A 15,706-nucleotide genomic window follows, 5' to 3' on the forward strand; every position below is an offset into this window, starting at 1 on the left:
GTATAGTGACCATTTATTATGGATGGGTAACTGTAGCTGCAGCGTGTTTCCACTGTTGATCCTTTAGAGGCACAGATGTGAGTGTGAGGGTAAGTCACTCCCCAGTCCCTCTGACCCTGTATCACTGTAACACAGAGCAGCAGAAACCACAATCAGATTCACAACAACAGAGAGAAACTTTATGGAGGTTCTTCAACATGGAAACCTGCTACATGACTAAAATACATTTGTAAAACTACTTGGCTCCAACACTTCTCACTGTGAGTTTAAGACAAAGATGTCTGTCATGTTGATATATATTGTTATATATATGTTACTGAGGTAAAGTCATGTTTTTCTCCTATGGTCTCTTCCTTTTTATTCACTTTTAAACTCATGATGTTAATGTTTCTGGCTTCTTGATGTAGTTGCTGTATTAAGCCACAGTGAACACAGACATGGAGAAGTCCAAACAGAAAACCATTGGACCTGTGAATCTTAATGCAGCTGTAATGAACAGTGTGAGAGGACGAAATTATTATTAGAGCGTGTGACACTTGCGTGTTTAGTTTCCTCTCTGTTCACGCTGTGGTCAGGTTGGTGTTTAGTATGTATGTATGTATATCCACGTGGTTGCTACTATATGTGATAGTAGATCAGGAAAAGCAGGTCACTGTTGACCATACAGGAAGTGGAAACATCACACTGACATCTAAGAGTAACACATTTAACTGCCAACGTTTGGTTATTTTGAGCCTTGGTAGATGTGATCTTGTTCTCTTAAACAGAATGTACAGACATTTGTAGATTAACTCTTCAGTTACTGAATCCTTCAGATGAACCACTTACAGCTCCATTTATACAGTTAATTCAAACAGCACAACTCTTACTGTGCAATAACACTCACCACTAACATGTTGAGGTCAAAGATATTGAGAGATGCTGCATGTGTGAAAACACTGAACAGATCTAAGGACTTTGGTTTAACAGCACAATAAAAAAACAGCTAAACAAATGATGAGAGAAAAATCACATTAGAAAAACAACATTAACTGCACATTTATTTATTCATCCTGTTTCAGCTTGTTCTCAGTAAGTTTACTGAACGTCCTACAGAGTAAATGTAGATGTACAGTACCTGGTACAGTGAGGAGGAGGACGACAAATCCACTTGATGCTGCTGTTAAACTCATAGCTGCTCCTCTCATCTCTCTGTGTGACTCCAGAGACAATCAAACAATCAGCTGATAAATATATGCAAGAAATATCAATCTTATCAAAGAACCGAGTCTCGTCTTACAAGAGAGGAAGGTGATGTTCCTCTGTGCAGAGGACAGAAGTCAAGCTGTTAAAAGAAGACGATTCCTTCCTCTTTACATTATGAATATTCATGAAGTCAGTACAAGTCTGAGCTACAGTCATTTAGTCGTCTTACAAACTACTGTGGAAGTCCTGAGAGGCAAATGAGAACTTAAGAACAGATGAAAAAAAAAAGGTTTTCAAAGATAATCTTTCTAAAATTAATTAATTATTTTTTCATCTGTCAAAACAGGTGAAAGAAAAAGTTTAGGAAGTGAAAAAAAATCTTCTGTCAGAATCTTGGCAGAACAAATTTGAGGTTTTTGACAGTTCAACTATTGATACTTACAACTGACAATTGGTCAAACCTTTTCATGTCATAGATCCTCAAATTGATATGAACCAAGTCGTGGACCACATTTGATGTTTTTCACTCACTAACAAGTGGAAAAACAGCTGACATCAGTGTAACCAAAACTAATGGACGATTAGCGCAGATTGAAACATTTCTAGCTAATGGTTCAACTGTCAACTCGTACAAAAGACGTTACCTTCAAGTTTCATTCATGTCGTAGAGACTCATCCTGACACTGACCTCAGTCACTGCAGGTGTCCCTCAAACAGCCTTTTGAAGCTGTCACGACTGGTCAAAATAACCTCACACTGATGGTTTCAAACACAAATGTGTCCCCACAACCACAGCAAGTCATGTACACACACATGTACACATCCTTACAGAAGTTGATCTGTAATAAAGCTATACCACTATATCCCCATATAGACGATCGTTTCTAAGATCTAACTGCTATTACCTACTTTACCTCTTACCTTTTAGAGACTCTTACTTTGAAAGTGGTTGTGCTTCTGGGTTTGGCAGAATAAATTGCATCAGGTTTTGTAAAACATTGCCAATAATATTCCCTCTCATCATCTTGTGACTTTTATTTTGAAGGTTAATCCAAATCGTGGAGATGGCGTTTTTGCGTTTCTGCCTATATATACGTGTGTGTGTGTGTGTGTGTGTGTGTGTGTGTGTGTGTGTGTGTGTGCGTGTGTAGCGGTAGAGCGGCCCAACAGAACCTCCATTAGGTTCTTTTTGCCTGGTTGAGACTCTTATTTTGAAGGTGAATATCAAAAAAGTAAGATGGCGTTTGTGTGTGTGCATGTGCATGTGCGTGTGTGTAGTGTTGTGTTGGCAGTAGAGGTGTCTAACATAGAGCCTCCAAAAAGCTTGTGTTACCAGGTTGAGACACTTACACAGTTAATATCCATATGGTAGTGATGGACTTTCTGTGTCTGTCAATATAACAATATAAGTGTGTGCGTGGTGTCAGGAATTGCCAAAGGTTATCCTTCAAACAGCCCTTTGAAGTTGACAGACTCACACATTATTAGTTTTTGAACGTTTCGGAGGAAGGTTTTGGTGGAAAAGAAGAAGCAGGCAGAGAGCAGAGATCAGTCGGTTCCTGTGGTTTATAATTTATTTCAGTATGAACACATACTGTCGTGCGCCATTGCAAACAACGCCACATGATGAGAGTGTGGCTGAGTAGCTAACAAGTGTCAGAGTGGCTCGTTACAAACGATTTGACTTTACATTGGCTTTCTGTAACACAATAAGGGCACTGCGGGGTGGAAAGAGAAAAACAACAACAGAGAGGTGAGTTTTGTTCACGGATGGCACACAAAGTCGCTGTGTGAACTTCCAACTGACACTATGATCCAAGACATAGCTGCACAGTTCGGACAAGGCAAAAAAAAAAAAAAAAAAAAAAAATCCAACATGAGGCACATGCATTTCCTTTAAAAGGACCTTTCAACCGGGTCACATGACAGAGATGAGAACCGTTAATAACCTTCTATAATAGATCTGCTGGGATGAGTTGATTGTGCTGATTTGTTGTCTCCAACAACAACAACTGTAAAAACAATGTGTAGCTTCATTTATATAATGAGAAAGATTTCAGCATCATGATTATTGTTATACTGAAATCAGGATTTTCGTATGACCTGAAGTGAAGCTGGAGTTCAGCGCTTGAGCAGGAAATGGTCGGACCTCTAACGGTGACTACATCTACTTACATTAATGTATCTGTGCTGCAATTTGTTCAGGGCCACAGATACATTATATCTAATCCCTTGAAGTGCTGTAAATTATTGTGGAAGCACAATAATCTCACTGGCCGACGTTCTGCTGTCCAGTGTGAAACAATCATAAACTGAAGCGAACAGAAAACAATGTGGAAAGCACAAAGACAGGCGACCTAGAGAAGAAGGGACCTGGACAAAAAGACGTTTTAGCTTTTTTATCTCCTACACATCGGGGCACACGGAGCTCTGCTGACAGCGATACCTCGCGGTTCAAGTGTTTTCCTAAAGTCATTGCACCTCCCAAAGATTTTTTATTTTTGTGTGAGAACAGAAACACAATCCGCCCTCCCATTGGTTCAACTGCAAAAAAAAATAAAAAATCCTGCTGCAGTTTATCCAGTCAGAGGAGAGGATAAGCAAGGGATGGGCACAGAGAGGAGGGGGCACAGACATGATGAGACTTCCTGTGGGGCACAGGAGGCAGGAAGTGGGCGGACAGCGAGAAGCAGCCTTTTACTGGACCTTGGTGACGGCCTCGTGGATGGACTGAGCGACATAGTCGATGTTCTTGGTGGTCAGGCCGCACATGTTGATGCGACCGCTGGCCATCAGGTACACGTGCTTCTCTTTGATCATGAACTCCACCTGTTTGGCTGCAAGACACATGACAACACAGTGACGGTCTCGCAGGGCGTAGAAGAAGAGCTGATGCTTTCTCCTTCTTTGGGTCTTTTTGACAAAACAATCCACACTAAAATGTTCACTTACTCACTTAGTCTGGAACTACTTTTTTCAACTGAGCAAACTCCATTTACTGCTAAAAACAGAGCATGTAGACGAGACAGAACTTTACTGAGCTGGATGAAAGCTCTGGAAGAAGCTAGAAGTGGACCTTGAGTATAGATTGTTTTGCCAAACTTCAATTTCAAAGGTCAAGAATGAAACAATAAAAAGAAATCCAATGGGGGCTGGAAACGTCAGTAGTGATTATTCATACATTTTTTAAATAAACTCAGAGTTAGCCAAACTTAATTGGAAGAGAATGATTTGCTTTGACAAAGAGTGGTTTAGATAATGTGGATAAACTGTTGGTTTAGAGATGTTTCCATTTTCCTGGATCTAAATAAAATTCTTTGGGTGATAGTGTTATGATAACTGTTAGAAATGATGAACAAAACTATGTTAATAAAAACACTTCAGCTTGGCAGGTGACTGCTGACACAGGTCTGATATATGCAGTGTGTGTGTGTGTGTGTGTGTGTGTGTGTGTGTGTGTGTGTGTGTTTAGTACTCACGGTTCAGGCCGGTGAAGCTGAACATGCCAATCTGCTGGGTGATGTGGTCCCAGGTCCCCGGGGTGCCCAGAGCCTGCAGCTTGGCCTTCAGCTGATCCCTCATCAACAAAACCCGGTCCGCCATGGTCTTCACGTTACCCTTCCTACAAGGGGGAGGAGAGGAGAGGAGAGGGGAGGGGGAGGAGGGAGTTAGGAAAAAGAGAGAGACAGACAATGAGAATAACAGTTCTTATATGTTATACTTTCCAACTAACTGTCTCTAATGCTAACTGTCTCTAGTACTAACCATCTCTCGTGATAACTGTCCCTCATGCTAACTGTCTCTCATGTTAATTGGTTCTAATGCTAACTGTCTCTAATGCTAACTGTCTCTTATGCTAAATGGCTCCAGTGCTAACTGGCTGTAATGCTAACTGTCTCTTATGCTAAATAGCTCCAATGCTAACTGTCTGTAAGGGTAACAGGCTCAATGCTAACTGTATCTCATGCTAACTGTCTCATATGCTGTCTCTAATGCTAACTGGCTCTAGTACTAACCATCTCTCGTGATAACTGTCTGGCTGCAATGCTAACTGTCTCTCATGTTAATTGGTTCTAATGCTAACTGTCTCTCATGCTAACTGTCTCTAATGCTATCTGGCTCCCATGCTAACTGGCTATCATGCTAACTGTCTCTAATGCTATCTGGCTCCCATGCTAACTGGCTATCATGCTAAGTGGCTCTAATGCTAACTGGCTGATGTCAGAGGTTATGTACCATTCAGCGAACAGCTCGGGGCAGTTGAGGGTCTTGCTGACGATGCGTGCTCCCTGGGATGGGGGGTTGGACCAGGTCGTCCTGACGATCTTCTCCATTTGAGACAGGATGCGGGTCAGATTCTCGTTGTCCTGGGCAACCACCGTCAGATTCCCCACTCTCTCATCTGACAACAGCAGCAGAAAGAAGAGGAATTACACAACTGATGTTTATACTGTATGTACAGGGTAAAGGGTTAAACTTACTTCTGGCAAATACAATTTTGAGTTTACTAGACCTGGGGGGCACGATGCACACTAAACCAAGCAAGATTAAAGTATGTGTTCAAAATGGCACCTGTTTGTGTGTTACATGTACTCACTGTACAGGCCGAAGTTTTTGGAGAAGGACTGAGCCACAAAGAGCTCAAAACCCTCGGAGATAAAGTACCGGATGGCCCACGCGTCTTTATCCAGGCTGCCGGAGGCGAAGCCCTGATAGGCCGAGTCAAAGAACACAAACAACTTCCTCCTCTGAAGAAGGAGAGAGAGAGAAATACAAAACATGGAGGGATTTACAAATGTAAAAAAGTAAGAATTACATTAATTAGATGTTGAAATAGTAATATCAGCTTAGTTTGCTCCAACACAAACATTATGTGAAGTGTGTACAACTTAAGAAGATTTCTTTTGACAACTCCTAACAAGAGAACACTTCACATTAGCATGTTGAAGACAACACACATATTCACAATGAGGTAATCGAGACAAATCCAGCAGATATACTGGACACACTTTGTGCTTTAATCCGTGGAAAAGCCTGAGAAGAGTGAACTCATGTGACAGAACATGTTCGAGGCTCTGACATCACTAACACCATCATCACCTGATCTGAGGAACTACATGAACAGCGCTGTCTTTACCTTCATGATCTCTGCGATCTGCTTCCACTCGTCCGGGGTGGGGTCAGTGCCGGTGGGGTTGTGTGCGCAGGCGTGGAGGACGAAGATGGAGTGTTCTGGAGCTTTCTGTTGACGGAGGAAGAGTCAGAGCCAAACGTCATTAAAAATATATGAAACCTTGATGTTAGTTTTAACTGTTCCTGTTCCTGCAAATATTGTTTTCTTTCTTCTATGTTCTCACTTTTCTATTTTTACCCTTCTATCACCGTCTGCTGGTTCCTCACAACTGACTGAACAGCGGTCCTGTAGCAGGCTTGCTAAACAAATAGTATGTCGTGAATTTTCAGATTTAATATAAAATGGTCAGATCTCCACATCAGAACACAATCAGTAACATAGGACAGATGTCCGTCATGTGTGACGCGAGAGGCAAACAAGATTAGAAACAACAGGAGTCACAGGACCAAGTGCAATGAGGAGGATTATTTCACAGTCCAGTCACACTGTCAGCTGCCTTCAGAGTCTGTTTCTTTCACAGACAAACTGTGTGATTTTATCTGACGATTTATGAAATCTGATACTTAAACTGCAACATAACCACAGAAATGATCTTTTACATTCTTGTTTTAAAAGATGTCACAGGATACCACACCCATCCATGTTTTTATTAGATGACTTGTTACCTAACCTCTAAATCCTTTTTTTTTTCTGTGGATTCACCGTCATGGCATGAAAGTGACAGTGAGCTCTTTAACACCAGTCCCTCCTCACCTCCAGGTCATCCAGGAGCCCGGTGAGGTCCAGGCCCCTTTTAGCAGCATCCCAGTAGTGGTAAGGCCGGATGTCTTTGAAGCCAGCATCAGCAAACACACCGTTGTGATTCTCTGGGAGGAAGATGTTTAAATCCTTGAATTAGCTATGAAACTGAGTGAAACACATTCATCCTGAAAACAAACAAACTAACTTATCACATCACACTTTCTTTGAAGCCGACACTAACCCCAGGTGGGCGCTGAGACGTAGACGGGCGTGGCCGTGTTGTTGGTGCCGTTGTACCAGCGCCGCAGGAAATCTGCCCCGATCCTCAAGGCACCGGTGCCACCCAGAGCCTGGACCCCTCCAACCTGAGAGAGACGACAGCGGGAGGGAAACAGGACGGACGAAAAGAGAGAGAGATATCGAGAATCTGGTCAACAGCATGAAAGATTAGCGCAACGTCTTCAGGGCAGACTGGAGGCTACAGTGAGTCACTATCGGAGAGTGAGGAGACTGGCTGCAACAAGCTGACGCTAGCAGGTTAGCATGCTAACTTCAGTAAAGGAATATACCTGATAGAGACAAGATATAACATTGGCGTTGCTCTCCACCTCTTAAGAAGATGAAGTTTGAAGCTGAACTCGCAACGTCTCTTCTGGACTGGTCAGTAAACAGCTGCTAATGCTAACGTTAGCTATGTAGCAACAGTAAAAACTTACAAATAGCTCCTTTAAACTAGAGATCGACCGATATGGTTTTTTCAGGGCCGATACCGATACCGATTATTAGTAGTCAAGGAGGCCGATAACCGATATTTGGAGCCGATATTTATTTGCAATAAAAGGGAAAATATTGGCGTGAAAATTTTGAATAATGGAGAAAATTCCACTTAACTTTGTTCAAATGCCTTTAATCATATGTTTATTTAACAGCTTTTCAGATTTGCAACATGTTAAAGTTTTTTTTTCTTAGACAATAGATATCTTTGTTTTAAAATTCTAACAAAAAATGCAGGGAGCTCCCAGGCTCAGCAGCATGTCTTATAAAGTTAAATGAAAACTTAAACAAATAAATAGCTCACTAAAGTTTTCTACAGTAAATAAAGTTTTCCAAAATTTCAATATAACTGAAATGTTAATCTTTCACTTATCTTTGTTTTAAGTTCAAACAAAAACAAAAAGTGCAAGGAGTTCCCAGGGTCAGCAGCATCTCTTATAAAGTTAACTGAAAATTTAAATAAATAAATAAATAAATAGTTCCCTGAAGTTTGCAGTTTGAAGAATGCAGTTCATGTAGGCTTTATGATGCAGTTACATTATGTCTTAAGTCTTGAACAGCAATATCCTGCTCCTCTCTACAAGAAACTATCAAAGACAGATTCAGGACACACTTCATCTAACAATATGTCATTTTCTGCTGCTTGGGATCTCTCAATCAACACAGAAAAAGGTAAAGTACTTGGTAGTTAAACAGCCATTATTGCCCTACAGTTTTCTCTCAGACAGACGGTACTTGCTGTCAGTTTCTGCAGCTTCTCATGTGGCTTACACAAACACACACACACACACACACACACACACAAACACAAACACACACACACTATTCACTAGCCATCCCCTCAACGTGCTTCCCTGCAATCTCTCTCTCTCTCTGTGTCTCTCTTTCTCACACACACTTCTTACTTTTATAACTATTTCAGTATCAATGTTATCAGTAACCTTGTTTCAAGGGATTAAACACTAAATAGCCTAAAGCATCTTCACTTTAATAATCAGTGTTTATCGTAGGAACAGACAGCTGCCGCCAACGTATTGGGCCTCACAGTAACGTTAGTAGTCGTGAGTTGTAGAGTTTCTCATGTGACTTCCACACAAACACACACTATTCTCTACCATAACAGACAGTCTCCCCATTGCTACAGTCTGCTGAGCATCTAGAGCCGCGGACCGATGGGTTAACGTTACGCTAAAAGCTAACCAGCCTTCACCTCGACGGGCTTCCCTGCAATAAAACCGGACATATCGATATTATCAGCAACCTTGTTTCAAGTGATTAACAGGCTCGTCTGGAGGGACTGCGAGCAGCAGAGCTGCCGCTTATGTTTATATAACGTTAATGGGCTCACAGTAATCTTACTAGTAGTTGTGAGTTGTAGAGGACTGGGATTTTTATTACAATTTCGGGAAACTCTGCTGCCTTAACTTACCTTCAAAACAAGTATTTGCTCTCCGGACCTTCTCCACCGTGTGTGTAAGGACTGTTCATGCACCGCTTACACTGCTGATTGGCTGTTACCGTGGCTCTGCTTGTAACCAATCAGATGGTGCAGTGGGTGGGACAATGCTGGCGACAGAGTAGTGACAGCAGACAGAGAGGCGCGGCTGCATCAGAGCCAAAATAACCCAGTTTTAAATTGATCTCTTATCGGCTGTCGAATTTTAAAAAAGGCCGATGCCGATATGCGTCAAAATGCTGAATATCGGCGGCGATAATCGGCCCGGCCGATAATCGGTCGATCCCTACTTTAAACCACTGCAACCATGAATCTATATACTGTAGCTAGACTGCAACTAGTTAGTAAAGGAACTGAATATTATTTATTGAGTAAAACAATAAAATCAAAAACAACAATATTAGCCAATACTCACAGATGACATGTAATTAAAAGTGCTTCAGATGGAGGCAAATCACACAGATACAAAAAGACAGGTACCATACTGCTTTGTGCCACAAAACCCTGCCAACAGCTCGACCTAATCAAACATCAGGTGAGCCTGCACCACCTGCTGAATGTGTGCGTCTCACCCTGTTCTCCTTGATGGCGGCGCTGTCGTCTCCCAGCGCCACCTTGGAGGAGGCGGAGCGGAACTCTGGCAGGCCGAGGATGGGCAGGTACTCGTGGTTCAGGCTGGCGTCCTCCACAATCAGACGCTCCACCTTCTTCACCACAGGCAGCACCCAGGGCTGGCAGTCATCAGTACGGTAAGCTGTAGGGAACACAAAGCAACACAAGATGATACACAAGCGTTAGCGTTAACGCAGGACGTCACATCTGGATTTCAATCTGGGAAAAACACAAACCAATAAAAGCTTTTGTGCAACATATTAACAGTTATAAATATGTGTTTTTCTATTGTTTATTGTCAACTGACACAATAGCAAAAAAAAAAAAAAAAACGTAATATCTACACTGTGCTGCTGCTGTTCTTCTGCTTCCTTTTGCTTCTCAATTCAGTGTGTATCGTCGTGCTGCCTGACACTACAGCACCACTTCTCAATTCAGTGTGTATCGTCGTGCTGCCTGACACTACAGCACCACTTCTCAAGGCTGAAGATGTTTTACTTCAAAGAGTAAAACAAGATAATCTTTCAGTGTGAAACAATAAAACGAAGCGAGAGTGTGCGAGAGAAACACAGTATTTAATTCCAGGTCCTGTCACGCACTCTGAAGGTCACCCTGAGTAACCAGACTAAACTAAGTGCGTGCGTGCACGTGCACATAGTTGACTCCTTAAGAACTCGTGCTCCCTCGCACTGTACTGAGGCCTGTGCAGAGCTGGATCAGATATCAGGCCTGCACCACAGCCGTAGACTGTTACTGTGAATCAAAGGGCAGACGCAATCGTACGGTCAAAACAAGTCTGACTGTGGGTTTTGGATCAGTGGATCAGCTGGGCGGCAAAATCATTTCAAAGTCCATCAGAGTGACACAGATGTTTCTGCGCCAGGTGAGAGCTGCACACACTTCACACAGAATCTTACTAACACATTCGGTGCAGGACACAGCGGTGACATCTACTGATTGCAGCTTATTGATCCTTTTATTTTTTACTTGTCAGTTAGCACGATAATGTAGCTGAATCAATAAGCATCTCCTGCCACTGTAACGGCTGGTGTCCCATTTAACAGAATCCTTAACTTGACAACAACGTGTCAAACAGGTAAGGCTCTCTGGGTAGTCTTTTATTTCCAGTCCGAACTGGTTTGTTCACTCAGATGTGTTTTGGCAACGAGCTACAAAAGTGCAGCAAAGGTCTGAGTCCGTGTTGCATCATTAGAGGTGAACTTTAATAACCCTGTAGGTCAATTTCACTTTAGGATTAATAAAAGAACCTCTATTTATCTAACTATCTATCTGTCATGAGAATGATGAAACACTCCCAGCTACATACAATTACATATTTTCATGGATGACAGGACATTAAATTCCTAGACTTTTTTTTTGTGGTCCATGGTGTAAAGACAGTAAAGATGCTGCAGTTCAAGTGCATGGGTGACATCACATCGTGACATTGCAGTACTTGCTTTTGCTTCTTACTATGTTTACTGTTGCACCAAAACACCAAAACAAATTCCTTGTATGAGAAAACATACTTGGCAATAAACCTGATTCTGATTCTGGCAAAAAAGACATGATAAAATCATATACAAGTTACAGACATCATGTTTTAACCTTCTGTTGTTGTGGTTATTCATAGTTTTATCTCAGCTCCTTAAAGAGTTCAGTTCGTCCAACCCTATGAAAACGGTGTTTAAGATATTCAAGGGCTCTGTTGTTATTAATATTGTTTATTGCACTTGGCTGCAGGTGTACAGCCCCAGTCCCTCACAGGTAACCAAGCAAGCTGCCACCATGTTAACTATTACTGAGGCATCCTGTATTATAAGAGCACGGTGATCTGACAGCTTCAGAACCAGCAGAAAAGGTCTCATTAGATGCTTAACAGAGCAAAAAGTCTCAGTCCTGTCACCATCTACACCCTGGCTCTGTTTTAGTGGAGGATGCGTTCAAGGACACAGAGCGGAAACAAGTTCAAAACACCTGCTATACGTTTTCAGCTACATCACGACAAACAGGCTCTCTTTAACCGAGAAGTGATTCACGGACAGCGCAGTCACAAGACGAGGCCCTGCTTGTCTAATGAGTGTCGTTTCATCCAGTATCAGAGACGTGACTGATACGTGTAGCTGTCAAAATGAACGGAAGCTAGTTTATGCTGCAGCTCGTTAGCTTCGCAGCTAGCTTGTAGCGAAGGTCAAATCAAAGAGCTGCTAATGTTTGTTAGCATGATAACACCAGCGCCGCTCCGGAGGTGATACACAGATCCTGGTAGCTAACCGAGGCTAGGAAGCACAGCCGGCGGCGGCAGCGTTTGGAGGACTGACACACCGCCACAGCAAGCTAACTTAGCTTTAGCGTTAGCATTAGCAGACAGCTACCGTCTCTTACCTCCAACTCCCAGATTCACCTTCTGCGGGTTGCTGTCCTCTCTGAAGTCGGCCGTCAGTTTGAAGACCGCCACGGGAGGGGCCTGCGGGACATCGCTGAATATGGACATGGCTCGGGGCTAAAGCAGATGATCCCGGTGCGGTGCAGGAGGAGGAGACGGGAGAGGGTGCTTCAAGCGACAGGCAGAGAGAGAGAGAGAGTGACACGGGCCGGCTTCACCTTCACTCGGCTAGCTCAGGACAAACTAAACAGAAATAGGCGTCAATCCGACAGCCAATAGGAAGGCACGTAAATCTGACGTAGTCTGAGAGAGCCAATGATAGCAAAGTAATGAAAAATAATAGGCATACAATATTTTGGGTTTGTTATAATTATTTAATTTTATGTAATCAGTTTAATTAATTAAAATTTCGATTTAATTAGAATTCAGATTTAATATATTTTTTAATTTACTTTATATTTGTGATAGATAGATAGATAGATAGATAGATAGATAGATAGATAGATAGATAGATAGATAGATAGATAGATAAATAGATAGATAGTATCTATCAGTAATGGCAGCTTTTTCACTCGTTTAAAAGAAAAGATGAGATTCTTTTATAGATAAAAAATATATTAAGTTAGGTAGAAAGGTAAAAGGTTAAAGGAAAAAAAAACATTTCTCTCTAAAAGCAGAAGTAGAAAGTAGCAAAAAGAAACTGCCACTGTAAATAATTACATAAATGAATGTCTTTACATTAATGCTCATGTAGCTATTAATGAAGATGATGATTACAGCCTTTAATTTAGAGTTCAGCCGATACTTGAAATCTGTGCTTTATATAATCACTGAGTCCAAAGCAGTAAACGGTTCAGATAAGCTGAGTGTGTTATCAAACACATCAGAGTGGAGGATTGATGAGTATCTGTGTGTAACGTGTCAAAGCAGGACCTGTGTTCTGCCACAAGAGGTCAGTGTGACCATGCAGACCATGTTTCCATCTTGCTGACGCAATTAGTCAATTAATCAATTAGTTGAAACAATAAGCAACTATGGTTTCACCATTTTAAATCATTTTCAAGTAAAGATGTCAAGTGTGTTTCCAGTTTCAGAGACGTCAAGATTTGGTGCCTTTACTTGTCTTACATTACACTGAGTTTAATATCTTTGGTCTTTAGACTGTTAGTCAGACAGAACAAGCAACTGGAAGACGCCATCTTGGGTGTTGTAAACTTGTTCTGGTGCATTTTTCAGTAGTTTGCTCTGAATGAAGTGAGGAGTTAATATACAGATTAATCAATAAAGAAAAAAATAGCTAATTAAAACAACTTCATATACTGTTCAGTTGTTTCAGCTATAACAGTGGATCTTATTTCAAAAACTGATTACTGATGCTTTGAACGGAAAGTCTTGTAGTCGAGTAAAAGTGAAATATTTGCCTTTGAAATCTGGTGGAATAGAAGTGTCATCATCATCACTACATTACAACGCCATGTGTAGGTGCTTCAAGCTTCTTCTCCTTCATTCTACTGTTAGAAAACTTTGTACAAACATCCAGGTGTGTTTTCTCTTCCCCTCTCTCTCTCTGTCTCTCTCTCTCTCTCTCTCTCTCTCTCTCTCTCCTTTGTTTGATCTGAAGTGTTTGATGAATAGCCTCAACTTCACGTCTGTGCAGCCTCCACTTCCAGCCCTCCTGCAGTTAGAGCAGCATGTTTTTGTGTCAGTGAAGTGTGACACTCACACTCACTCACACACACACACACACACACACACACACACACACACACACACACACACACACACACATAACCTTCATTTTCCCATTAATAAAAACTGACCCAAACTTTCACACAGATTCAGATTAAACTGACTTCACTTTTCACAAACGTCTAAAGCTCAAAGTGGTTTTCACAAAGACAACAGGACACACACACACACACACACACACACACACACACACACACACACACACACACACACAGATCTCCTGCAGCTCCCCTCTCACTCTGTCACTGCCTGAGATGATGAGGCCTCCTTCTCTCCTCCACTTTTCCCCTTTTTCCTTTCCCTCTCCAGAAACACTCCGGTGAACCGTCAACAGTGTTGAATTTCAAAGGGGCGAGGGGCTAATGCTCCTGGATGAAGCTGATTGAGTCAATTTGTCGACATGATGGACGTTTTGCGGCCTCGGCTCCTGCTCTCCTGCTGACTGCAGGCTACGGGGCTGACAGAGGCTTTTCAGACATTTCTTCAGGAGAGTAAAGAGAGAGAGAGAGAGAGATGTTTTACTGGCCCGTGAGCGGCAGAGGGGAACGATCTGCTGGACCAAACCTGATCTGACAGATCTGAATCTGAATGTGGATCAGGTTGGTAATAACCAAGTGCAGAGTTGACTGTACTTTACATCAGGAACCATTTCAAACAGGAAAACAAACATTATCTGTGTCAGAATTATAGACAAATAAGAGAGAAATTCAAAGGGGTGGGTTCACTCAAATGCCATTACCCCACATGTACCCAGCTCTGCAGTCTGAATTACATATTAACCTCCTGCAGCTCCATGCTCTACACAGCAGGGCCACTGCTGCAGTGGTGAGCAGCTGTATACATGTACCAGCAATACACCATGATGCACACTGTGCGTAGCTTTGAGCTAAGTGCAGCAGAGACTCATGGGAATGTCTCCGGTTTCACATGTATTTGATCATAAACAAAAGTACTGGACAAAATAAAGTTTTGACCTGATGATGGCAGCAGATGAAAAGTCACCAGAGTCATCACAGTTCATCCTGACGAGGAGGGGAACGTGTTTTATAAGAACCCCACATACATGTGTAGTATTTGAACATATATTGAATTTCCATATGCACATATAAAATAACAACATATAAGTAAAATTACATATAAAAATTAGAAATTGGACAGATAGAGCAAAACTTTTTAATATCTAATGTGTAAACGAAGCCTGAATACTGGCCGAAGATCATAACGTCGAAGGAATGATAATAATAATTAGTGAAAGTCGACCGGTCGGATAATCTGACTTCCTCCAGCTGGAAAAACAAAAGCTGCTACGGCTGCATGTTCTCAGTCAACACCCGTTATCCTGCACCAAGGCCCTCTGAACAGCAGCGGCTGGTGTGTGTGTGTGTGTGTGTGTGAGTGTGTGTGTGTGTGTTTGTGTGTGTGTGTGTGTGTGAGTTTCACAAGGGCATATAGGGGGCAAAGCACCTGCATGGTGACTTTCATACTGTTCCCTCTCACACCACAGCACACACACCATCTCCCGCCAAAATGTTCTTTCAAGCTTCAGATGTTTTCATTCCTCTCCATGTTTCATGTGTGAAACGTCTGAGGAATGAGTGTATGTGTGTGTGTGTGTGTGTGTGTGTGTGTGTGTGTGTCTCATGTATGGAAAAGTAAAGGAGGGATCTAA

At 42.0% G+C, this 15,706-nt stretch overlaps 1 protein-coding gene across 1 annotated transcript; it reads right to left on the minus strand.

The window, feature by feature from the left end:
* Positions 1-2,745: 2,745 nt before the first annotated feature.
* Positions 2,746-12,535, minus strand: LOC130165793 (aspartate aminotransferase, cytoplasmic-like). The gene is made up of 9 exons (XM_056371125.1): positions 12,288-12,535; positions 9,863-10,044; positions 7,302-7,425; positions 7,073-7,185; positions 6,323-6,427; positions 5,783-5,933; positions 5,422-5,587; positions 4,665-4,807; positions 2,746-4,022 (listed from the first exon to the last, which is right to left on the minus strand). Exons 1-9 carry the CDS (start codon positions 12,394-12,396, stop codon positions 3,883-3,885), a joined length of 1,233 nt encoding a protein of 410 aa, XP_056227100.1. The 5' UTR covers positions 12,397-12,535; the 3' UTR covers positions 2,746-3,882.
* Positions 12,536-15,706: the final 3,171 nt, after the last annotated feature.

Source organism: Seriola aureovittata, chromosome 3 (assembly GCF_021018895.1).
Source record: "Seriola aureovittata isolate HTS-2021-v1 ecotype China chromosome 3, ASM2101889v1, whole genome shotgun sequence".
Taxonomy (NCBI): Eukaryota; Metazoa; Chordata; class Actinopteri; order Carangiformes; family Carangidae; genus Seriola; species Seriola aureovittata.